The sequence below is a fragment of the Scomber japonicus genome, chromosome 10, assembly GCF_027409825.1.
Source record: "Scomber japonicus isolate fScoJap1 chromosome 10, fScoJap1.pri, whole genome shotgun sequence".
Taxonomy (NCBI): domain Eukaryota; kingdom Metazoa; phylum Chordata; class Actinopteri; order Scombriformes; family Scombridae; genus Scomber; species Scomber japonicus.
The window spans coordinates 24,113,806-24,140,836 of NC_070587.1; the positions used below are offsets into that span (position 1 = coordinate 24,113,806).

General features: G+C 37.2%; 2 protein-coding genes across 2 annotated transcripts in view; one reads left to right on the forward strand and one right to left on the reverse strand.

Annotated features, from left to right (window-relative positions):
- The window catches only part of ano10a (anoctamin 10a), a 37,726-nt gene extending 26,484 nt beyond the window's left edge, over positions 1-11,242 (reverse strand). The window contains exons 1-12 of the mRNA XM_053326745.1: positions 11,216-11,242; positions 9,428-9,511; positions 7,616-7,771; positions 7,328-7,525; positions 5,782-5,916; positions 3,859-3,978; positions 3,023-3,207; positions 2,509-2,893; positions 1,302-1,357; positions 1,116-1,190; positions 567-755; positions 271-462 (exon numbers count right to left, since the gene is read on the reverse strand). Coding sequence (XP_053182720.1) covers positions 271-462; positions 567-755; positions 1,116-1,190; positions 1,302-1,357; positions 2,509-2,893; positions 3,023-3,207; positions 3,859-3,978; positions 5,782-5,916; positions 7,328-7,525; positions 7,616-7,754 — 1,674 coding nt within the window. The 5' untranslated portion in view covers positions 7,755-7,771; positions 9,428-9,511; positions 11,216-11,242. The remainder of the gene's footprint in view (positions 1-270; positions 463-566; positions 756-1,115; positions 1,191-1,301; positions 1,358-2,508; positions 2,894-3,022; positions 3,208-3,858; positions 3,979-5,781; positions 5,917-7,327; positions 7,526-7,615; positions 7,772-9,427; positions 9,512-11,215) is intronic.
- Positions 11,243-13,063: 1,821 nt separating this feature from the next.
- On the forward strand, positions 13,064-24,756 carry abhd5a (abhydrolase domain containing 5a). The gene is made up of 7 exons (XM_053326677.1): positions 13,064-13,163; positions 15,397-15,482; positions 16,112-16,487; positions 20,559-20,713; positions 21,766-21,877; positions 21,989-22,175; positions 23,336-24,756. The coding sequence occupies exons 1-7, from the start codon at positions 13,096-13,098 to the stop codon at positions 23,423-23,425; spliced, it is 1,074 nt and encodes a 357-aa protein (XP_053182652.1). The 5' UTR covers positions 13,064-13,095; the 3' UTR covers positions 23,426-24,756.
- The last annotated feature ends 2,275 nt before the right edge of the window (positions 24,757-27,031 follow it).

The following is a 27,031-nucleotide window of genomic DNA, read 5'->3' on the forward strand; positions in this document are numbered from 1 at the left end:
CGAGACACAAAGAGAGAATCTTTTACTAAAAAGACCATAAATGTGAAAGACGTCTACTTTACCAGATGGCTGAAGCCTCATATTAGCTTCAGATTACATTTTAATTGATTACAGCAAGCAACATTCAACACCTGACTGTTGTAACTTATCTTTCAAATCAAAGGTCAACTACGTCTATTGTGTCGAGTAAAATCAGACTAATCAATGAATAGTTGCTGGAGCAAACAATCAGTCATTCACACACAGGCTACCTGTGTTTTCATGGCTCACCTGCCAGACTCCTATGTTTGCTGCCGGGTCAGAGAAGGGTCGTTTGAACACACGGCACATCTTGAAGGCATCTGAGTAAATCTCAGTGATGTTGTTCAGCACCACCAAGACAGCAGACAGAGGGTAGACGCATGAGAACAGACTGACATAACCAAAGAGCAGGAATTGCTCCAAGTAGTCGTCAAATGTACCCTGAGAGAAAGAGAGCAAAGTACAAACAGAAGTATTGATATACTCTCACACCCACAGAATAAAGAAATCATGGAAATCTGAATAGAAACAGACTGTGTACCTACCAAATACGTGCTCATGTCGGCCTCCAGTCGGACCTGCTCGGCCAGAGGAAGCTCCTTGTCCTCCAGGGTCCTTCTCTTCCGGATTTTGCGGATCAACTTCTTGTTGCGTCTCCTCTGGAGCCAGTAAGGCAGGAAGGCCTCCATGAACTGATTCAAGATCTGACTGGTGATCAACAAGGTGGCCAGACTCTGAGAGCAGACAAGGATCAGATATATATATGACAACATATGTTGTCTGTTGTCATATACATATGTCATATACATATGTCATATACATATGACAACAGAGATCAGGTGAAACAATGGAAAGGAGGAAAGGGAAGAAGAAAAAAAAGAAGGGGAAGAAAGGGGGAAAAAAGCTAGACAAAGAGGGAAGACAGAAAGTAGCATAGGGGTATAAATGGAAGGTAACCTGTATTAAAGGAAATAATTAAGTAATCGAGAAAGGAAGGAATAAGAGAATTAAGCTGAGAAGAACAGAAATAGAGAAATAAGAAAGGAGGGAAACCAGGGTGGAGGTGAAAAGGAAAGGGAGGACATAACACCTACCTGTCTGAGCAGCACCATGTCTTGCATTATGAAGGCGATGTAAAACAGCGAGGCAAAGCAGTTGAAGAAGTTGAACTAAGGAGAAAGGACGATAAGTTGAGCGTCGACAAGAAAAGTGGCGCTCTGATCACTGAAGGATGAAATTGGCAACGTTTCAGAAAACGTGAATAAGTCATTTATACTCACTATTAACACTTTGAGGACCAAGTGGTTCTGATATGACGACTCTAACCTGTGATTTTCTGAATACACAGAGAGGAAAAAAACATTTGGGGCATGTTAGTACCACAACTGCTAAGATCCTTCCTCAACCTACAGACATATCATCAAAGTTTATGATTGTGTTACAATAGTGTTTTTTTTTTTTTGTTTTTTACAAGGTTCCGTCCAAATCAAAAATAATTTGGTTAGTTGGGTTAGTATTGAACTTCCATAAAGTTGGGGAACTTGTGAGACAGGAAGACTAGCTGTTGCCTGGGTAACAGCTAATGGGGATCCAAATAAACTAAACATATTAGAATCGTCAAAATGAATGCAGCAGACCTTTAGTGTAGGTCAAGATTAAAAAACACTGGATCCTGCACTTCCCATAACAATATAGTCTTTCATTAAATCTTAAGAGGATGGATGGTTTCTCTTTAAAAAGCTCTGCACACCCACACAGGTGTTCAAGTTTCTGAAAGATCAGAACACTAAAAACAAACTAGGAGCTTGAAGAGTCATCCAACAGGTACTCAAATGTATCCGTGAATGAGTCCATTGTCCTGCCCTGACAGGTTCAACAAAGCTGACAACTAACAGCACAGTCAAGGATATATCAGTCTGTACCACATGTTAGAAATAGTCTACTCAGCAAAATAAACTCCTACATGGGATCAGTCTCTAAAGACTTTAACAGACCCTAAATCTCACTTAAGTGTAGCTGTATGTAGATGTCTTCAAAACAAGGTCACCACATGGGTCAAACTCTAGAAAAATGATCTCTGAAGTCATTTCAAATTAGACTAAGTATCATTGAGGACCAGAAAAAAAAGGTTATTGCAAACTGTTGTGATACTAGCTGAATCTGTCAATTGTAGTTGAAATTTACTGCTTCATTATTTGGTCCATTAAATGCAGAAAACTATAAAATCCCAAGTTCCCAGGGCCCATATGGTTTGTTTTGTCCACCAGCGGTCAAAAACCCAACGATAACGACTTTTCAGTGATAAATAAAGTAGCTAATCATTTTTTTGGAGAGATTTTTCAGTTAATCCGTTATAAAAAACTGTCTGTCAATCAAGCAAGCAATTTAAGGATTATTAGTTTCAGCACTATTTGATCTACTTGAACATATTTGGTGCATGAATGAATACACTGTAAAAAAATAAATAAAAAGGTACTACCAACTCACCCCACTCAGTGAGGAACTCAGCAGCACATCTATAGATGATGTTCATAATCTCTATAACTATAGCATAGATAATACTGGGGATGAACAACAGTATTCCTGTCCAGAATGTAGGGTCTTCATCGTGGAGCGTCAACACCCATCCCTCCATCTGAAAGTAGATCATCATGACGTAGAGGGACAGGTAGAGGCAGAGCAGGACGAAGGGCAGGGACACAAGGTAGATTCGGAGCTGCCTCTTGGCGTTGGGGTAGAGGGGCTCCTGACGTCCAGTCACAGGGTTGAAACCGAGGACGCCGTGGAAACCGGGCCGAGGTTCTTCAAACGCCTTCTTCCTGCTCAGTGTGCCCCAGTTGTAGGCGAGTGAGGCGCTGAAACGCTTCCATAACTGTTGGAGGAAAGGTTAGACGGATCAGTAACTCAACATTCAACCACTTCATTCTTCTTCTGAAACCTTTAAGCTTGTAATTACACTTCCAAGTGAGTCTGGTTAAGTAAGTAAGAATCAGCTGCGTACCTCCAAGATAAGAGTGCACCAGATGACGTTGAACATAGCAAAGACGACATATTTATCGTAATCCTCCCAATCGAACAGATAATAAAGCAACCCGATGAGAGCCATAGGTACCAGGGCAAAGGTAAAGTACTCCAGGAAGCCAAAATAGAGAGCTTGACCCTCTCCATAGTAGTGTCTGATGTCATCTGGAGAAAGAGAACAGATAAGAAAGAAGTGGATAAGAGCATTTAGAGGTAAAGTGATAGGAATAAAACATCCACTGGAGGTAAGAGTAGCTGAGCTCTAAGGAAAATGGTATGTCAATAGTCCATTTCAGGTTTTACACAACTCAATTTTGGAGAAAAAACGTCCTATTTTACCTAAGACATGAATATATAACATAGCAATAATGATTGAAATGTATTTTATTGAAAGTGAAAATGACAAGGAAGTGTGGGGTTTATTGTATAACCATTAGAGCCATCAGTCTTCACTGCTACATTCTAAAAACTACTATCTTATTAAAACTATTCATTTAATAAAAAGACATGTTGATAGATAAGGCTCAAATTTGACCCAGAACAGACTCAATGGACAAAAATGTGTAGCTTCTATACAAAATAACATTTTGAAACATTTACATTTCTGTGCATTTTGGGCCACTTTAAGAAAAGTCATCACATTTCAGAATAAAAGTCATTTGGGGTGTTTTTACAAGCTGTCAAATGTCAAAACGGGTCAAATATATGATTCATAATGATTGCTCGTACTGTACTATGTGGATTATGAGCACAATCCCTCAAGGTTTTCACTAAAATGACATAAAGTGAAATAACTGGTACATTTTTACCACTTACCGAGAGGCTGAAGAGACAGCTTGACCTTTTTGTACCAGGTAAAACAAAGTCTCTTCAGTTCTTCCTTCTCATGCAGAGGAAATATTTGGATGAGGATTCCTTTGGACAGCAGTCTGCGAACTCAAATACCAACAAGACATCATCACGTTATTTCCACTGTTGACGTTTTTCCATTATATTTCTGCCACCAGCTGACCAACTTTGGTTCCATCCTCACACCATATTTACCTTCTCAAATACTGGAAATCATTCTGAACTTAAATGTTATGTTTAGGTAGTTGCATTAACTTGTATTTGCTAAAGGTTGTGATTCTTTTAGAGGATATTTCAAGATGTTTCTTCCTCCTACTTTTGTTTGTCTGAGTTGACTTTCCCAACTAAACAAACACGCAGCTTAATTTTCTGAAACAAGGACACAGAAACAATAGCTGGGTGCCGGCCCATTGTACACAATGTACATTACTGTCTATAGCAATAATTCCTATAGTCTAATACAAAACCACTAAATACAAGTACATGAAAGCGCTATCATTTCATCTGCCGTTTCTTGAGTGTGTCATTTGTCGGGAATGATTACATTCGGCTTTAATGCGATTTGTTGAACACGGGTGCTGAATGGAGGCGCCCTATCTCCACGGCGACTTCATTGCTTCCTTATCTCGTTTTGGGAATATTTCACTGCATTTGCATATTTATTGTTTCCATACTGGGGGCGATGGAGAGAGCAAGAGAGACAGAAAAAGAGAGAGAGAGAGAGGTGGGCACAGAGGAAGCAGAGAAGGAGGAAAAAGTCTGATCCCAAGGTGGACGCAAAGTTGTGCTGCCTTCTTTTCTTGCAACTTTAAAGCTTCACTGCTACGAATAAGAAACTCTGATAGGCTGCAGGAAAAATGTAAATTCACCAACATAGATGATGAAATAGGAAAATCACACTAAACACACTAAAACTGAATACTGAAAGATGGAGAAACGCATTGATTATATTGATTCCGTGTCTTCCAAGTAAGTAAGTCACTATAGTTCATTATTTATTTTCTATTTGCATTTACACATTAATAATCACTGCTATTATTATGATGACAAACATAATCATTCAGCTTGCTTTGCTCTCAGATACTTCAGTAACAATTATTCTTCTTAATTAATCTGTGAATTATTTTCTCCCATTAACAAATTCATTGTTCAGTCTATAGAATGTCCTCTGCAATGTTTCCAGAGTCCTGAGTGACATCTAGAAATGACTCGTTTTGTCTGACTAACAGACTTAAACCCAAGAGAGAAAATAAAATTCCCACATATACTAAGCTGTAACAAACAAATTGATAAATAACTTAAATGACTAATCAGTTTGCAAAATTCGACTAACTGACGATACAGACTCTCATGGTACAGTATGTGTAATTTTATATCAGGATATCTATTTATATTGTGATGTCTTACATGTTCAGGAATATTATGGATAACATAACACATCTAATCCAATTAATTAAATTAAAGCAAAAATGACACTAAAATCTAATATTCCCACAATGAGCCAGATAGTTAAAAAAACAACTTCTAGAGCGTTACTGTTGTGAAATTTTCATGTTCAGAGACTCTTATTTTGAAGGTACCATTTTTGTTGCTATTTCTTGTTCTCTGCTGTCTTTCCCGGTGCAGGAGTCACTGGTGATGAACTGTAGAGATATGCACCACTAAACTGTACCATTGTACTACATGTACTGCTATTATTCTTCAAGTTAAGGAGTTGAATTGAACAGATGTGCTTTGTGTTATCTGACCAGAGCCCTGTAGTGGTCACATTTATAGTATACAGTATAGTCTCATGGTGTATAATGCCATATTGTCAATGCCTTCACTGCAGCAGAGCAGCTCTAAACGTGACCGTGACAGTGACAGAGTGGGAGGTGAATAAACACTCACTGATGGATTTCCCAGGGTAGAGCTTGGCCTGAGTGTATCCTGGCACGTGAGTCTCATCTTTGGCTCGTAACGTGTCCAGCTCATGTTTAATGATGTATTGACACTCGGCCATACTGAGGAAGTTGTCCCCGTCCCCTGGAGAGAGACAAGAGAGGATCAGAGAGAGATAGAGAGACCGACAGTCACTGTGACATTCACAACAAAGGCATGTTAAACAGCTGATAGTGAGGCCGGTGGTTTCAGACAGTGACCAATACTGCATCTGGTGCCTCACATCAGTTTTCCTCTGGCTCTTTTGATTGAGGAGCACAAAGCTGCTGTTAGAGCTGTAATACTGTGGTAATGATCAGGTCAGCTAGCATCAAACTGTATTATTTCTATTATTGTTTCATGTGTTAATCCGATAAAATTAAATTAACTTGTGAAATGTGTCACTGATCATTCATAAAGATGAGAAAATCAGCTGATTCTCACACTGGATGAGAATACTTTTTGTTTGAAAAATACCTGAATTATTCAACAATAGTAGCTGACTAGTTTCTTGTTTCAACTAATTGATTGATGAACTAATAGTTTCAGCTCTACTGGATTTCTCTCTACATTTCACCATTGCTTTTTTATTGGTCTGTCGTTTTGACCTCAGTATTGTCACACTTCACATTAGCAGCTAAGAGGCTATTCATGTCACATTGTCTAAACAAGTAGTGTCCTTCATTCCTCACTGTGTACGTTTTAATACAAGTGTAGTAGTATACAACTACCTGGAGCCTTCAATATGCCTATATGCCCTTTATAACACACAGTATACACAGTGGTAATGTATCCTGTAACTGACATGGACATGCATATTCCAAGTCATTCATCCAATTAATGCCTATTAGAGTAGAGGTTAGATTACATTTAATCAACTCTGAACTCATACTGATTCTAATTATTACATCTGAATCTCTTATACAAATCTATTAAAAAGGTCAGATGTCAACTATTTTAATTTAAAAAGTAATACATAAATCAATATCTAAGTAATAAAGATTGGTCTAATAGATGTAATATTTGATACACTATCTAGTTAAATGATTGACCAACTGCTTTGAACTTTGGTCTTTGCTATATTAAAGGAGAAAGAAGATTTAAGGATAAAATAGGAAATTAATTCTATTCTTGATTCTTAGAATCAGATCCAAAATGGAAATGGTTACCATGATGTAACTCTACTGATTATCAGAGTCATTTATGCCTTATATTCTTTAATAACAGCAGAAATTTAACTTGGAATTGATAACATTACTGATGGTTCAGTGGCAAAGAAGATATACTGATGAATTATTATGCACTATAACAGGGACATGAATGAAGAAAAACTCAATGGGATTCAGCCATAAACCTGTAAGATATATCTATATATTTCTTTATATACAGTCTATGTATTCAGCCATCATTAATGTTATGTACTGCACCTCAGTCACAGTAAGTCAAGACTTTATTTATTCAGCAGAAATACTCATAAACCACATAGCCTTCATGCAGGCCTCCTCCTGGACTTTACCTTGAAAGTCTTTGAAGTTGTGTTTGTTGGAGCAGGTGAAGCCCCTCATAGATCCATCGTTGAACTCCTTGAAGAGACCCACATCCTCAGCACCAGAGAGTAGCCTCTGCCTGGAGGCCCCGACCAGGAACATGTTGGGGTTTTCCTTCTCCTGAACCCCAACTCCAGGACCCAGCTGCTCCACAAGCAGCTCAGCACCTGGGAGAGAACGTATAACATGTTAACACAAGACATATATTTAAAGATAGTGGGAAAAAAGTATGAGTGGACAGTATATGACTTCCATACCTCCATTTTGCTGTGGGTCTCTTATTCTGCTCAGCAGCCATGCAACAGCTTCCTCCTTGCTGTCTACGGCCAGCTCCAACACCACCAGAGGAGTGAAGGTGGAGCCACTGCTCTCCACTGACGGCTCCTGCAGCACCATCGCCTCTCCCAGGACGCCTGCACCAGAGAGGAACACCAGACGAAATTAGGGAACAAAAAGGTAAAATTGTATGTATAAATGATGATACATATACTAGAATTAGGCCTGAACAATTCATTGAAATTTTAGTAAAATCGCAATATGACCTACTGCAATTTTCAAATCACAGGAGACACAACATTTGTTACAGGTGAAATGTGTAACTTTCAAATATGAAATAAAATCAAAGTTGAAATATGTATTTTTTTTCTTTCTATGAATTTAAAATGACAATATACTGTAACAATTGATATCTGTACTATAAATATTGTTATTGATTTAAATAAAAGTGTTGCCATCACTGTGTAGCTTATGTTATATGTGGAAGATGCATAAAATGAAATGATCTAATATTACAATTAGATCTATTTTCTAAATAATTAAGCCCTAATAAGAATATCTATATTTTAAGCTTCTTTTACTTGTTTTTAAAGCTCTAAATGGTTTTGGGGACTGGCCTACATCACAGACTCTTGTTTTATAGTCCTTCATGAGCTCTCAGATCATCTACTGCTGAGGTTATTAAATACACATAATTATGCGCACAAGAAAATAAGATGTGCAATTATGTCATAAATGTAATTATGCTTCAAAATGATGGAATACTCTACCTAAAGCTATGTATGAACACTTGAAAATGACAGTTGAAAACATATTTATTTAATCTGTCTTTTAATGAGTGTCATTTTAAAGTCTTTTTTTAAAACAAATTGTCTAACTGTATTATTTAATTTTTATTTGTTTCGTTTGTTTATTGTATTTTTATTTTTCTCTGTAAAGCACTTTCAGATACATCACTTATATGAAAGGTGCTACACATGTACAGTATAGTATTGTTGTAATTATTATTGTGTTGTTATTATCATCATCATCATCATTATTATTATGTCATAATTATACACATATTCTAATGTATAATATTAAATTATTAGAACAGTTGCTAAAGATTATATAAGTATCCTCCCAGATTTCCCAGTTTAGATATTTTGTCTCTTGGGGGCGCTGTTGCGCACTATGACAAAAAGTAAAAAGTCCACAAAATAAAAATCTATATTTGCCAGAAACAGGATATGATTACATATTCTGTACAATCTACTGACAAGCTCACTATGAGGCCTGTCAAGATCTGCTGTGTGTAGTGAACTTATAAACACACACACACACACACACACACACACACACAGTCATGAGGTGATCTTCAATCACAAGTCACTAACTATGATTCATTGTAATGGGACTGAATTTGTTTCACATCCATAAATTTATGAGGGCAGTGGCTGGATAACAGATGACAGATATAGCCTACTGACAGAGACAGCTGACCAGCTCTCTCTGCTGCTCAAGAATTCTCTCTCTCTCTCTCTCTCTCTCTCTCTCTCTCTCTCTCTCTCTCTCTCTCTCTCTCTCTCTCTCTCTCTCTCTCTCACACACACACACACACACACACACACACACACACACACACACACAAATGGGGTGGAGTTAATCTAGGAGCGATGCATGTTAGATTTAGTCAAGACATTGGTGTAAAAGCAGCATGGAGTGAGACTAAAGCGTGCTAGTATTGACTGTACAGTGAACAGACTAGCATGTATGTTAAATGTACTTCAGTGAGGTTTGTTCTCGGTACTCACCCAGATCTGTGTCAGTCTGCCTCTCTGTCTGTACTGCAGGGAAAGCTGTGATCCAGCCTCGGGGCGGGAGCTGGCCCTGCTGATCTATTACAGACAATATTAGATTAGCAACAACATGTCTTTCATTTCAAGTCTCAATGCTCCTGCACTCCTGGACTTCAGTAAGGTTCCACGTCACGAAGCTGCGCAGCTAACTTCAGCTGTCACACCCACCGACGTTCCAAACGACGTGAAACTACAAACCAACCAAACGTGTCGGGCTCGCTCGCAGTGATTTTAAAACTAACTGGGTCATAGGTCACTTCAACTTTACCTCCAGTGTCTGTGTTTAAGTTAATCGTCAGGCTGTCGTTTTAACTTACTGATACGACTGATACGATTATTTGATTGGTAGAATACACCAGAGGAGCGGGATCTATGGTAGCCTACTGATGCAAAAATTAAAATGAGTCACACTAAAAAAAAAACAGCAACCACAGTTTAGATGTGTTGTTCTATTTGTATATTTGTGTGATACAGGATTTGTGTAATTTACTTTTATTTCTGTGTTTTATATTAACAACATGTCATAATTCATGATTATTTGATTCTTTATTTTATTTATGGGTCAATGACTTTTTGGGGGGGGTCAATGTGGTTTAGTTTAATTTAAAGGGGTTAAAATTTGAAAATAAATATATGAATAACTTGCACACATTCCTTTTTGTGGATCCAGCATCACATTTCTGCTTGTAACCATAAAAACTTTGTACCAAACACCATATCAACTAGTTTGGCATGATCTTACATTATAACTTTTATATTAAATACAGGTAATGGAATACAATTGTTCTAAATATTACATTTCATCTGGAGAATCGTGTCAATCAGGAAGCATTTGTTATTTTTTATGAAGTACTTTGTGGTATTGAGGATTGTTATGATTATGTATTATTTTGGTATTTATGATTGTAATTTATATATTTATATGGTCACTGGTCACTTTATTAGGAAGACCTGTACAATCTAATTCTAATTCAATCCAATACAACAGCTCTACTATAAATTCTACATGTATAAAGATTATACATGTGAAGTTTTTGTTGACATCATTAGAAAGGGGTTAGTTGTATGTCATGTTTCTTATTAAGGTTGTAGTGGGTGGAGCTGCTGTACTGCTCCCTTATGTACTACATTGCACCTAATACACCACCATCACCCAGTACCAGTATGACCTCAATAATAAACACTGAGGTGAATTATCACCTTTCTGATCATGTCAGCAACAACTTAGCATGTATAAGCTTATTTTAGGTAGGATGTACACACTAGAACTACCACTGCTTTGAATCATATTCATCATATATGTTTTGAGCTGTAATATGAGGAAAAGCTCAGGTGTTATAAATAACCTTAATGACAGTATTCTTAATGATAATGATTCATTGTGAGTAGTATGAATTGCACTGCTTGCTTTTTTCCTGCTGTGACTGTCATAGAATGACATGATTTAATTCAATTACAATAGTAGCTTTAAGGTGTTAAATGTTTAGTTTTCTATGACTTTATATATGAGTACTTACACGTTGAATAAAGACGTGAAAGTCGTTTATCAAAGAAGACATGTCAAAGTTCAAAGCAGCACTTTTAACAGTTTTGCTAACATTTGAATGAGTCATACTGCGGTTTGATACAAAACATTACATTTTAAGTTGCACAAAAAGCTGTCGGAATAAACGGTATAATATATAGTTATGTTTGATATGCGCAAAATACTTTGGCAAACAGATATAAGTTGAATTTTCTTACCAAAACTGTCTCCTGTGCTGAACTGTGTTTAGATATGTGACAGGAAAACCACTTCCGCTTTGCCTCACGCATTGTGCCAAGGTGCGCTTGTTTTGTGTTACAGAGGAGAAAATGAACCTCGGCGGTGGGCGGGGACATGAAGTGGCATTAGGTGCCCTCGTGGTAAAACCATAGACTGTATATAAAGGCACCGCTCGGTGAACGATAAATCAAGTGTCTCCAACTGTATTGACCTCACGTCAGAGTCTCCCGGACCACGTGACTGCGTGAAACATCAAAAAGTGTTTGTTACAGTATGGCCGAGCAGCCGGTGACAGAGAGCGAAGGGTGAGTATTTCCTCGAATGCACCTCAGCCTCTATTTGTGGCAGTACGCGCTGTACTATAAGCGATACTCGATTATTACATCCCAATCTTATTATTAAATCCCAACATGTCTGTTGTCACCCACTGCTGTCAAGAGTCAGGATTATTTAAACACACACATGAACATGGACGGTCAGTTTAGGGGTTACCGTGAAATACATACCACTGTTATTACAGTTCATGTTAATACTGTTGACAACATTCCACTTCATACAGAGACTATGTAAACATGCAGGAAACATTAACAGACAGAAACAATTCAAATAGTTTATATATCACTCATGAAACAACAACAACAAAACTCCACACAGAGACCAATAGTTTGAGCTTGTAAACAGACCAAGTGTTTTATTTTGAAGAAATGTTTCCAGTAGCCCCTGAGTAAGGTATAGTTATTAATGTTATTTATTATATTTATTATGTTTAGATATTTTATAATATTTTTTTCATTTAATATCTTTACATTTTTTATTTTTTTTTATTGATATCTACTTTTTCACTCATATTGGAACATCCATACAAGAATGTCCATTTCATGTACTCAAGCTAAATATCTGTTTATTGTGTTCAATTAAAACAACAAAATATGACTTAAATGTTCAGTTCACTAAATATTAGCTTTTAATTCGTTTTTCTGTCAGTCACTACTGCACTTCTTTTAAAAGTTGTATTTTTACTTGATTTTATATATTTTTATTCTGTTTTTAGCTAGTGTTCCTATGTACTGTTTATTGTAATTTTTATTCTTATATTCCATCTTTTATTACATGTATTACATTATATTACTTATATTATTACATTCATTTATTGTATGAAAGGTGCTATACAAATTAAATTAACCTATTATTATTATTAGTAGTAGTAGTAGTATTTTTCAGTGTGTGGGAATAGACACTGCATTATGTTTATTATAGTGGAGACTAATGTTCCCATATTGGAATGTAACAAGCAAATAAACACAATATCGACATATTTTTACTATTATTATTTATTTCACGAACCATAACTTACTGAAAAACAAAATCTATAATCTATAGTGTAATATATAGTATAAAAAAAGTATAATTACCACATTAAAATCCTTGCTTTTCTTTGGCATCTATAAACTGGACAGTGTCTTAGAGCTCCTCCTGAATTTCCTCAAACTAAGCTTTTAGAGGAGCTCGTGTCTTTTTCAGCTCCCACGTATGTTAAACTCTGTTAAACACACATGAACATGAAGTCCTGAAGTGTTTACCTGCCCCTGAAGGACAAACATGTTGTCAGGTAGAACAGGTTTGTTGCCCTTTACATTTTTACCTGCATTCAATTGTAAATTCAATTGTCTGAATACTCTTTACTCAAAGAACTGATATAGCAAGGTGTTCCTCCTGTTAAATACATCTGTTTTCAGCAGACAGTTATAATTTACTATAGTAGAAAACTGAATGTATTCTCCTAGAACAGACTGTGAGTGATCTTTGCCCTCATCCACTTATTTTTCCATTCTCTTTTGGCTCCAGGGTTGTTCAGAGAATGTTGACTTCTGTTGGTGCTCACAGTCTGGTCAGCAGTATGTGGGGCTACGTGGACACCACAATGAGGTAAGCCTGATCTCTCACCCTCCACATACTGAAAACGAGCCCTCAGGCAGGTGTAATCTCTTAAATCATGACAGTTTTCGATGCTGCATTGTTTCCCTTCTGTACTCAAAAGTATATTTTGCTTGTTGTTCCTTCACTTGGATGTTTGAGCTTCTCTTTTCAGATTGAGTTTGTCTTCACATTCATTTTCTGAATGTGGAAAGCTTGTCTGTGCTCACAGTAAGTCTCAGATTAAGACGTGTACCTGCCTGCAGGACTGTTTCACAACCAGTTTGGAAGCCAGCTGTGGTCCTGTATGCAATTTGCACAGGTTTTGTGAAATACATCATCAGCAACAAATGATCATCCCACATAGAATATTTTTATATGTCCTATGTCAGGAAAGGATCTTTAACAATACATTTCATACAGTTAAAATAGTCTATGACTCACCTTTGCTTGATAGAGCTTCCTCTGTTGGTAGAGAACAGGAACCTGCAACATATAGAGTAACTGCTGTTCATACACTTCCAGCTATTTGTAACCTGAACTTCTCTCTGTCTCCACACCCCCTAAATGTTATGCTTTTTCAAAAACTTGTAGTCTTGTGACTCCAGTGACCCTACCTGAGGCGGTTTATCAGATTTCAAAGAACTTCTTCTGGAGATACAAAATACTAGTACTCCTATACACCTGAAAACACTTAAATCCATACATTTCATTTCACATTTGATACTGAATAATGGTGCAGTGTAGTTAATGTAGGTCAGATGTAAACTGTGATCTGTGCTGCAGATCCAGTCATGCATCTGAATGTTTGTGGTTGTGTTATTAAAAAACATTGACATGATTAAGATTTTTGCAATGTTTACTTCAGGATTTGGTAGTCAGAGACAAGTATGCATAGTCTAGATATGCAGTGTATGTGTAGTTGAAGGACCTGGTGCTTTAAACTCTGCGTCATTCTGACACCTCTACAGGAGTTTTACGTAAGTAACTAATACAACTAAAGCAAATAATTGCTGTATTAAGTAAGAGAGATTACACTGCAATACAGACGAGGTTTGGTCATCAGCTCTGTCCTGTAAACCACATCGTGTCAACAGTGTTTGTTGATGAAATAAGAGTTAGCTCAGGAGGGAAGTATCCTCTCTCTATGCTTTTTACAGACTAACCCACTCTAGGCAAGGCAAGGCAAATATATATACATTTCAACAGCAAAACAATTCAAAGTGCTTTACATAAAACATAAAATGCATCATGACAGAATATAAACCTGGCAAATTAAAAAAAACTGCCCTAAACCCAAACCCTTACCCCAACTTTTAACTATAATTAAAGTGTTAAATTAGAAATAAAATCAAGCTAGCTAATAGAGTAAGACAGATGAAAACAGGAGAATAAAAAGTGCAGTGTGAGATATTAAACCTAAAATTTGGATTTAATAAAATGTAGTCACAAACAGAAAAGTCTTCAGCCGTGATTTAAAAGAAGGGAGAGTTGGAGCAGACCTGCTGTTTTCTGGAAGTTTTTTCCCTATATGTGATGAGAAAAACAGCTTCTCCAGTAATCAAGTCTACTGAAAATACATTCATGCATGCACGTTTTTCCAAATCCTGCTGAGACCTTTAAATTCCAGATATATTCTTCATGATAGGCTGATTTTGTAGAAATTCAGGTCTGGGTTCATGACTACACCAAGATTTTGGTTTGTGGGTTTTATAACATTATGTGCTGAAGCTGAGTGCTGACTTTTATTTGTTCTTCCTTGGCTCCAAAAGCAAATGACTTCAGTTTTATCTTTGTTTAATTGAATAAAATGCTGGCATGTTTAATCATTGATTCTTGCTGCCTGTATTGGACCATAGTTCCCTGGTGATATGATAATATAAACATGTGAGTCATCTACATATTATTAGAATTTTGGTAATGTATTTTGTTGTTTTCTATAATCGGAGCCAATGGGAGCATGTAGGGGAACAGATGAGGCCCCAGAATGGAGCCTTGGGGAACTCCACACATCATTTTTGTCTTCTAAGATATGTAATTACCTATTACTCTAAAGAACTGTTGCAGAGGACAGTCACAAACACTTTTTAAACTACGCTCTCTCCAATTTGATTTCTTTTTTCCTGTCAAAATGCATTATTTCCGAATAATCCCACATTACATTAACACCATGTTCCTTCTGAAGTTTATGAGGATGAAGCTCATGAACCTGATGACTGAAGTAGAGTTTTCCCTCCTTGTGCAGGTGGTGCTGGCTTCCTGGCTGGCTGCCTTCATGGTGTCCCACCTCTGAGAGCAAGCTGAAGACAGCAGAGGACAGGATGCTGCAATGTAAGGATCAGACATTTAGTCCTCTACCTCATATGAGTTTTGGACCGCAAGAGTGTTATTTTTAATGACATATAAAACTAAATATAAAGGTGTTGTTGTAAACCCTTGTAAACCCAGGAGTCGGTTGCATCACCAGCTGTTCAGTTTAAATTTAGCCTAACATTAGTGTTTACTAGGTGGATGTTAATGCATCACGACACAAACACATAAAAAGTTACAATATAGAGATTAGGGGTTCAGATGGAGTAAAATAAGTAATAATGAATATGGTTAACATATCTGACCTGATACATTGCCATCATTTGCAGAATAAGGTCAAGTTTGGTTAGCATCATCAGATTTTTCCTTCTCACTACAACAACTGCATGAGTACTGCTAATTCTAAAACACACACATTCCTCCAGCTATGCAGATAACAAAGTAAAATAATGGAGTAAAAAAAAACACATCTATATTCACAAAGTATTGGCAGTAAAAATGATTTTATCTTTTGACACTTAAAACTGTTATTTTTGGAAGTTGTGTCACATTAAAATCCTTAAAATAACTTCTACTCGACATCACAAAATATCTGTTACATTTCTTTTTTCTAGTCTACTCTCTAATTTCTCTGTCTTCTATCTTCACAGGTGTAAATAGCACCTTTACCAAACAGTACATCTCCATCTCCGAAGACAACGTGCTGTGGACTCTGAGCTTTTGCAATGACAGTGTGAAAGACAAAACCCCCATAGTTCTCCTCCATGGTTTCGGAAGTGGCGTGGGCCTCTGGGCTCAGAACCTGGACGCTCTGTCCCAGCGTCGGCCCGTCTTCGCTTTCGACCTGCTGGGCTTCGGCCAGAGCAGCCGGCCCGTGTTCTCCACAGACGCAGAGAAGGCCGAGGACCAGTTTATGGAGTCCATAGAGCAGTGGAGGGATAAAATGGGTCTGGATTCTATGATACTGATGGGACACAACCTGGGAGGATACCTGGCTGTGTCGTACTCTATTAAATATCCCAACAGGTGAGTGCAGATGATGGGGTTTTTCTTATCTCACTGTAGGCTTGTGTTGTTTTTAATTTAAGAGAGATCTTTATTGCCTTGGTGCTGATCTTGTTGATATGAGCTGCTTTGGGTGTGGTAAATGTTTAACCAGGAGCAAAGCAACAGTCAGGAAATGTGTCTGAAACATCCAGCTGTTCATCTGTGTTTGATATTTTAAGAATCTCAACTTGAGTGTTTACTTCATTAGAATGATCGGCTAGTGAAATATAAAGCATTGTATTTATTTATTTATAGCTCTCATTTTAATACATTTCCTTCTTTGTCCCTTAAATTTAAATAATATGTTCTTTTTTTAGTATATATATATAATCTTCTAGAAGTTTCAAAAGCAAAAAAAGCAACTTTTGGTCTTCTCTGTTAAATTATTGAGTCATTTTACATTATTATTATCTAGATATGTATTTCACATTGTAGAATTCAATGTAAATATAAATCATAATACACATTTTACACACTAAATCAGAAACAAGTAGTCAAATAGTAATAATAATAGTGTTTATAGTGTAATAATAGTTAGTCAAAAGACTAGAAAAGCGCTTTTTGAGTCCATTCACTATTTTAATAATAATAGTGATTGATTAGTTGACAGAATTAATCAAATAATCTGATTAATCAACAACTATTTTTATAGTTGAAAAGTCATTTTAGAGCAAAACTGACAAAAATGTCCTAGTTCAAACCTCTCAGCTGTGAGGATTTTCTGCAGTTCTGTGTTTTTGAAGGTAAATTGATTATCTTTTAGTTTTGGAGAAAGTGCTTAATGAGAGTATAATGCTCATTATTCACTATTTGTGGATCTTATACTGACAGATTCAATAATGAAAATAATTAGTTGTTCACACAATAAAAGCAGATACAGATCTCAGAAGTTCATTCCAGCAGCAGTTGTCACCTCTTATTAAATCAAAGGGCATAAACCTCCTAAATGACTGGCAGGAAGTTAGGGTTAAGTGTTCTACTGTAAATAAGAACTTCTACTGTAGATTATTGCCCAGCCGGAAACAATCCTGTACACATTTAAAGTATTATTCAGATGTATTTCAAATTCAATATTTTCATAGTTTTTTCATCCCTATTAGTACTGTAAACATTGTCTAAACTGCTGATCAGGACCATGTGATACTGTCAGAGAGTAAGTCAACCTTGAGTAGGTATTGTTTCGGCTGTGTCCATGGTCAACGTCGAATTGTCAAGATCAATTTTTAAGTAAACATAGATGAGAAGTCCTCAAAATAAGGTTATAATAAAGTTTGATCATATCTATCTATCTCCATGACAACTGAGCAAATTTAATGTACTGATGAAACCAGTGTGATAGACCTGTCATGATAACTACTTTTATTGGACGATATATTGTCTCAGAAATAATTGCGATAAACGATATTATTATCATTTGAAGATCATTTTATACCACTGATATGATGATAATATAATAGTATAATAATGCAAGGGGGGGTGGGGGTGGGATTGGAGTTATTTACCTTTAATTGTTCTACAGTCTCCACTCAGGACGTACACAGTGAGGAATGGAGGACACTACTTGTTTAGACAATGTAACATGAATAGTCTCTTAGCTGCTAATGTGAAGTGTGCCAATATTGAGGTCAAATAAATGATCCCTGTCTCATATGATAAGTCCATATATAGACATGATGATGTTGATAATAGGTCATTGTATGATAAGTCGATAATGTAATTATTGTGACAGGCCTATGGTGTAATCCAGTCAAAAGCTCTAGAACAAGCAAATAAATAGACTTAAAGTGGAGATAGTTGTTCCACTCTTTTCTCTATCAACACTGCAGGGGTTGAAATGAATCCAAAGAAAGCTGCCCAGAAGGAGAAAAATGACTTTGCATGGTGAACAGTGTTTGAATAATGATGCTGCCCTTTTATTTAGTGTTAACTTGACTGTAGCCAAACACGCCGGCATCTTTTACAGGATAGAGTTGTAGCCGTGTGCCTGCAGGTGCTGGCAGCTCATGATAACAGCGGCGTCCTCCGAGCCCACTCTCCTCCCACTACACTGTATCTCACTGAATCTCCAACTCCCAGCATCCAGCAGGCACCCTGCTCACCCCTGAGGGACGTCTGATAAAAATGTCCTCAATCCTTTATCGTCCTCCTTCATCAGTAACACTTAAAAAAAACTCTACTCGTCCTCTTATTGTTATCTCATTGTTCCAAATGGCCTTTAAGTTATAACAGGATCGGGAGTGTACAATGTGTCCTTATTTAAGCTGAACTGTGATCATTGTTCATGCTGTTGCCAAAAGAGAAAAAGTCTTCTATTTACAGAAAGAAATGTGTACAGTGTGTAAATGTTGGACCATGTGGTGCAGTTGGCTTGGATTTTGGATGGTTTCTGGTGCACTGGCTGCATGTCTATAGTGTTCACTTTCTATGGATACAGGCTAAGTTCCCATTCTGTTGTAACCATGATGAACTGACCAACTATTCATTCAGTGAATTAGGATGTGCTATATTGGGATAGGTGTCATTATCAGGATTTAGGATTTAGGTCATATAGCCCAGTCCTAGTGTAGATAGAGAAGATCTATGTAGCTTTCAATGATTCTGAAAGGACACATTTTAGTTTATTACAACTTTGGTCTTACTTTTGTAATTATTTCCTTTACTTTGTTCACTACGACTGCTGAAGTGACATCACTTCAATGTGGAAAGACGAGTCAGGTGATCAGACAGGTCGTAAACAAGATTATCTAAACACACAGAACTAAAGATAATATGATAAGGACGAAGCTGAACCAGTGAGCCAGTCTATAAACTGTGATGATGTTTACAACAGTTAGGTAATCATTGTAAAGTCATTCTGTCTGTTGTCTGTCTGAATATGAATGATTTAATTAGTGTTCCCACAAAAATGGATATCTCACACAAACACAGGTAAATATTCAACAAACAAGGAAATAAAAGAACCACAGCATCAAAGGTACAGCACTGTAAAAATACTGATTATTAATACTACAGTAATCAGGCATGTCTGTGATTCTTCATTAAAGAGTACATGTGACTTTAAATCATTTACATTTGTGGATATAAAATATATCTATTTAAGAGGTAAAAATGGACAATGTACTGAAAAGCGTTTTTGTTGTGATTTGTTGAACCCATTGCACCCAACACTGATGTCACCATTTACTGACTCACCCTGAGTCACACGCTACATCAGCAAAGTGACAGGTTAAATATGAAGCTGCTGTTAAGTTGGTCTTTAACATATTACTACATCTGTATTTCTAGAAAAACATCTGCGTTGTATGTTCTGTAAGTTTGGGCCATTATTTATGATCATCTGCTGCTGATTTATTGGAGGTTCAGAAACTCAGGGGTGCAGCCTTTATCAATTACACCTCAAAACTATGAAACACACTACTAATAGATCAGCCAGCTCACTAAATATTTTTTAAAAGAAAGCTAAAAACTTCCCTTTTTACTTCAGTATTTAACTAGCCTTCTATCAGTTCTCTTCACACTGATTTGGCTACTTTTACTATGTATTTTGACTATTTTAAAATGATGACTATTTTTATTTCCATCTTATATAACATGAATGTCTATTTTTCTTTTTTCTTTTAACCTTTTATGGTTTTTAGGCCCTTTTACTGTGAATCTCTTGGTGTATGTAATGTTTTGGTTGTAAAGCACTTCAAGCTGCATTTCTTGTTTAAGGTGCTAATAAAGTTATTATTATTATGTATCATTATGTCCTGTTGGTTATGATAGCATTTTACTTATCAGACCTGGTCTAATGGACAGTGTTACAAAGTTTTTACCCAGTCATCAGATATCAGCAATAATATTAATGTGTCAAATGTTTTCATAACCAAAATAGATGATGGCCAAAACTATGCAAATAAGATCTAGGCTTTGAATTGAAACACATGAAAGTTTGAAGCATTCTACGGCTCTGTGTTACCTACTTGACTCATATATAACACATCTTACAAAACATGATACAACCCAATTGACTATGCATGTAATACCTTTGTGTCTCTTTGCCTACAGAGTAAATCACATATTCCTGGTGGAGCCCTGGGGTTTCCCCGAGCGTCCAGACACAGCAGAGACCGACCGTCCCATCCCGGTGTGGATCAAAGCTCTGGGGGCCATGTTCAGTCCTTTTAACCCCCTGGCTGGCCTGAGATTGGTCGGACCGCTGGGTAAGACTGAAGCAATGAGGTTGTGAAAGATAGCATGGCAGCTCAGTGCTGGCAGCATATACCCCCGCTACCTGTTTTAAGCAATTAGATTAGATGAAACTTAATGATCCCCGAGGGGAAAACTTGGTGAGGCTACAGCAACAACAGGATACACAGAAGAGAAACAGAGCAAATAGAGAAGATTGAGCTTAAAGACCGTGTAAAGTGAATTCAGACATTTGGTTCTAAACACATTAAATAGGTCATAAATGTATTTCTAGCATTTCAACCATTTAGATTTGAATTGTGTAGCTAGGCTTCACAAACTGTGTTTCAAGATTTCTGTGTTCAGGATTTAGTGGGCGGGTCTGAAAATCACCACCACGTTAGCATAAACCTGCCCCTGCTGCTGTAGAGGTATAAATACATTCAGCGCATACTACTACTATTATAGTCTACCGTTAGCCAGTTAGCTGAGTTAGCCGCCGAGCTAGCCGCCGAGTTAGCCGCTGAGTTAGCAGCAGAAAGTTCTCAGAAGTAGCGTCCATGTTTCTGGTAGAGGTGGTGACTTTGATTGACAGGTGACACTTTGTAGGGGGCGGGGCTTCAGCGAACTCCCACAGCGTTTGGTAGCAGTGAAAGAGGCTGAGTTTTACACAACTTTGAAGCCTAATTTCATATATTTGGTGATTTTTTTAATCATTCAAATTTGGCAGGGTGGTTAACAACACACTTTTCTGTGGTACGTCACACTCAGAACACACATTTATTCTTACTTTACATGGACCTAAACAGAACTGATTTAAAGGAGAAACCACTGATTTTACACATCTAAGGCATTCTTTTGGAGTACATATGTGAATTTTTCACTTTCTAAAGTCTTTCTAAATGGAACTAAGAAACTAGTGAAGCTACTAATGAAAACTAGTTCCTATGTGCTCTCCAGCATTTCCCCATTCTTCATAATCATGTAAAATATAATGAAGCTGCCTCATCTCTTAATGGCTACATGATTACTTTTGACACTTGAGCATCTCCTCTGTCCCCCCCCCCCCCCCCCCCCCCTCCCGCAGGTCCCACTCTGGTCCAGACTCTGAGACCCGACTTCAAGAGGAAGTTCTCCTCCATGTTCAGTGACAACACCGTCTCAGACTACATCTACCACCTGAACGTGCAAACCCCGAGGTTCGTCTCCGTCTTTCTCCCTGCCAAGCTTCATTATCGCCGCTTATCTGAATGCAATACACACTCCGCTATGTTACTGTGTTGAGGTATGTTCCTTGTGTCTCACCACAGCGGGGAAACAGCTTTTAAGAACATGACCATTCCCTACGGCTGGGCCAAGAGACCCATGCTGGAGAGGATGGACCAGCTCCACCCAACAATCCCCATCACCATCGTGTATGGCTCACGCTCCAGCATCGACAGCAACTCGGGCAGCATCATCAAAGAGAACAGGCCACACTCTCATGTGGAGATCATCGTAAGTTTCCAGCGAATTGATTGGTCAAGGTCTTAGTTACGCTTTCTCTTGCGTCATGATTCAATGCTTATGGTTTCTTTTTTAAATGATCACAATTCACATATATGATTATATATTTTATTACATTTTTTGATCAATTTGGACTTTATTGGCAAAGTTTCTGATTATCATTGTAGGAAGATAGTGTTACTACTATACAGTGTTAGAGTGTTCACATAGGTTAAATAATTATATGTGTACTTTTATTTCTCATACAATGCATTTTAATAATTTCATAAGGTACACGCAAACACATAAGAAATATAATAACTCGCAAGGAACTCAACTTAGTCACTTCACAAGTCCAGACCACACACCTCCAACAGGTAACTGCAGACAACAATCCTTATCAATGTCTTTTAAAGAGGAAATGATGGATAGTCAAAAGTTTGTAGACATTGCTCCATTCATTTGAATGAGAAAGTGTCCTCAAACTTTTGACTAGGACTGTAAAAGTATTTTTAATCAAATGCATGATAAGGAAACATTCCAGGGTGAAATTTAATGAAAAGGGGGGAGTAAAATTTGACTAAATACCCAACCCCCCCCCCCCCCACCCCACCCCTTTCTCCTCATATAACCATACACTGTATTCTTACCATGAGACAGTCTCAAAGGAATCTAAGCTCTTATCCATTATGATTCAGCTACTGACTCAGTAATTGAGCTTGTTATGTCACATTAATAAAAATGGAGCATCAAAATTCATTAAACAAACCTTGAGGGTATTATTAAAAATACTCTGTGCTAAATACTGTAATCATATTAGCTGGAGAACTCGATGTTGTATCCTCTGTTCTAATTGATTGAGACACGTTTAAAGCTATTTAAAGGTGAACACATAACAGGTAAATATCATTTTGCCAGCCAAAAAATCAAATCGGTTGCCTAGCGACCGCATCATTAGCCACCGGTGAAGTTGTGTTCCGCACTGATTGGTAGAGTTTGTGGAAATGTATGTTTATTATTTCTTTCCTCTGTTGTATAAAAGCAATGGATCAATAACGTAGTGCTTTCCAGTGAAAGCTCTGCTCACTTCACTGCCTCGTTAAGCATATTTAGACTCGTGTTCCTGCTCTTAATTGCCCTCTTCTTCCTCCTGTGCTTCATCCTCACTGCAGTCCATCCGCGGAGCAGGACACTACGTGTATGCTGACCAGCCGGAGGAATTCAACCGCAGAGTTTTGCAAGCGTGTGATAAAGTGGACTGAAGAAGAGAAGATAAGCTTTCTGTACTCTGGAGAAAAAGGGGAGCGCTTAATAACGACATGCATCACTGGAGCAAACGGTGCCACAAAGTCCCAATCTCTCAAAGCAGGAATAAAGACTGTTTAGAGTTTGACGCATATGTTACGTGATATTCTTAGAAACCTGGTGAATACAGGCCCTGAGCTGACATCACAGTTTAAGCCCCCATTAAAATGCTTTTTAGCAGCATTCCCACACTAATGAAATGATGCCCGTGGGCTTACATCACATGGTTTTTTCACATTACATTTTTTAGTACGTATACTCACACACACACACACACACACACACACACACACACACACACACATACACACAGAGACGGGTGGTGGTGCAGCTGCTTGGTTAATTAATCTAAACATTAGTTATACTGTATTTGCTTCTCAAATGCAGAGAAGAAAAAAGGAGGATGGAGGTATTTTTAAAATTCAAATATTCTGCATTTAATGAATGTACATTATTGTCTGGATGTGGCCTTTAATTGCTTCTGTAATAGTTTGTTTGGGTGTCAAATACGGAAAGTCAAACAGGAGCCAAAAATGACTTTTAAATGAGTATATTTTTTATAATATAAAAATCCTTGAAAGGTAAATTGATTGATAAACTCATATTTTTTTTGCATATTTTTGATAAAGAAAAATACACTGACTGGATATTTTAGAAGAGTAATTTATAAGATATAGAGATATGATATTTAGTCATGTTTTAAATGATAAACTAGAACAGAAACTGTAGTAGACACTGAGTTGCAGTGTCATGTATTTCCTGTGCAGTGCTCAATCTGCCTTTCTGTTTTTTCTATATGATTTCTATACAGACAGGAAGCACCAGGAGCTATAGATTCATCAGCTGCCAATAATAATCTATTGAATGTGTGTCCTCTGGTGGAGAGCTGCTTGTTTTTTTTGTTGTTTTGCCTAATCATGTTCTTATGTTTTAAGTTTCCAATTCTTACTGTTAAATGTGTGTTTTATGTAAAGCACATTGAGTTACCCCTGGGTATGAAATGTGCTATATAAATAAAGCTGCCTTGCCTTGCCTAATCTTTACAACTCTAATGTTCATTTCAGCTGCATTTTGGTTGTTGAAGAGCATGGGACCATGTTGAGACTAAGAAGCAGAAGCACAATTCCTACAATGTTTTAAGGACAATGCATCATTTCATTCACCTGAGAAGCCTGTCAATTACAAACTGCTGCTATTTAAATGTGCCGAACAAATAATATAGAGTTTGCTCATTTGATCTCATTTGATAATCTATCAGCACTTAGATATTCTGCTGGGCAGTGATGATGCATAAAACAACAGCAAATGTATGTTCTGTGCCTTTGTTTTTTTATGTAACTTGGTGCTTTTGCGGTTCTTAGTAATGTATATAAAATATATATATATATATATATATATATAAAAGTTGGTTTCTCTCTCTCTCTTCTTCAACTTTGAGCTAGCAGCTGCTCCACTAGTGTCTTTCTGAAAGGTAAAACATGTTCCTGTGATTATGTGATGATCATATTCTAAGATAAATAAATGAAAACCTTTGTGCCTTAAATAATGCTTCATTTGTTAGCATGCAACTAAATTACAGCTCAATTGGAATTTAAACATTGATATATTAATAACTGCCAACACTAATGTCATCATTCCAATGTGTTAGCTGTAATGTGTGCTGTTTGGTTTCAGCCTTCCCACTGCCATTCAACTGGCTTCTTCTGATGACCATAAAAGGTGTTGTCCATATGGAAAATGGTGTTCATTAAAGGTCTCTACAAACAGAAATATTTAATAAATGTTTTAGTTTTTTTAATTTACCATCCACATTGAGTGAATTGTACAATACACTGCAGAGAAAGGTTACGATGCAGGGCTGGATTGCAGCTCAGGAGGAATTTTTAAAGTGTGAAATAAAAAAAACACTTGGATCCTGTCATCCTGGTTATCTCAGAGTATGCTTGGACACTACTACATCTTCAACAATGAAAGATGCTATCAAGTTGACTTATGGGAAATGTAGGATCCTGTATTTTTTTGGACCTCGACACATCCTAGTGACGAAACTTAATGCTACTGTATCTTGGCTTCTGCCACATCAATTTTGATTGTTTTTTTTAAATGTGTCTCTCAAAGTCCCCTAACAAATAAAGGTGCGATCTAAAAATCAGTGGAGTACCTCTTTAAGTGCAGTGTCCATACACAGTAAAGAAACTAGTGGAAAATGTAATACACCACTGAATAGGATCAACGGTATCTCACGCCATTCCTCCTCTGCTGCCATCTTAAGAATAATATATATTTAGGCCTATCTTTGCTTTTATATATTTTGAATGGATCAACAAAATGTTAAAATCATACTGTAGATGGAATGTATTATGTAATGTGTGGCTATAATATAGTGTTAAAGGCAAAGACTGAGAGTTTAATGAGGTGTTATGAAGAAAGTCGTCTTGATGCCTAAGTGTGAAGTCTCACAGATGTTCTGGTAGAATTGCGTGTCAGCAACAGCATATTTTTTACTCAGATCATTAATAGTGATAGTAGATGTGTTAGGAAAAAAAACTAAAAACAATAGGATTCTTGCATTGTTCAAATTTGCCCCGAGAAATCATCACTCTTATGAATAATCTGCTATTTCTAACATATGTTTAAATGTAAACCCGAATGATCTTTGATATAATGCTATGGTCCACTTGCTTTCTTGTCTTAAGGTTACATGAATAATGTAACCTTAATTTGAGTTTGCATCATATGTGTAATCTGCCATGCAACGTTCTCACACAGCCTCTCCCCTTCTTTCCCTTTTCATTTTAATGGAGCAAATGTGACAGATGAATCAATATTTTTCCTCCAGCTCCCCTTATCATTTCAGAGCTGTCAACCCTCTGCCAGTGAGAGAAATGATTCCTACGCATCTGTGCTCAGCAAAGGGCCTCTGCAGTTTCACTTCACGGCCGCTAGAGGGCACTCACATGTAGATGAGGAGACATGGAGCTGGTGGAAATGTTCACACAGTCGGCCCTTTTTTGCACTTTTGTCTCCGCTCACCTTTTTATTTCATCTGCAGAAGCCAGAAGACCGAGCTGAGACATCAGACACTCATTGTTGCATGACCAGACACAAATACATTTTCACTTTGCCAATTACTGAAAGGGTATCTGAGGATAGTGAGGAAAGGATGCCAGGTGGATAGTCATTGTTTTTTCTCCTCCTCTGTTTCCATCTTTACATCCTGGCTTTAACATTAACACGGGTATTGATTCTAAAAGACATCCTATATGTGTTTATCTTCTTCCGCTCTTTGATCGATACAAAGGGAAATATGCAAGCTCATGTGAAAGTATTTCCGAGTCATATAAAGCCAGTGGGGGCAGTTTTATCCCACTCAGCTGTTTGGAGAATAATTGAGGTGGGTGTAATGAAGCTTCCTCCCAGTGGTAGTTTACAGTGGCTGTTGACGAGCCCTGAAAACACAAGAAATCTCATTCATTTCATTAAGAAATCAGGACTGTTACATCATAGAAGGTAGCAGCTTCATAATGAGAATCTAATACCTGAAAATGCATCCCCACCCACAG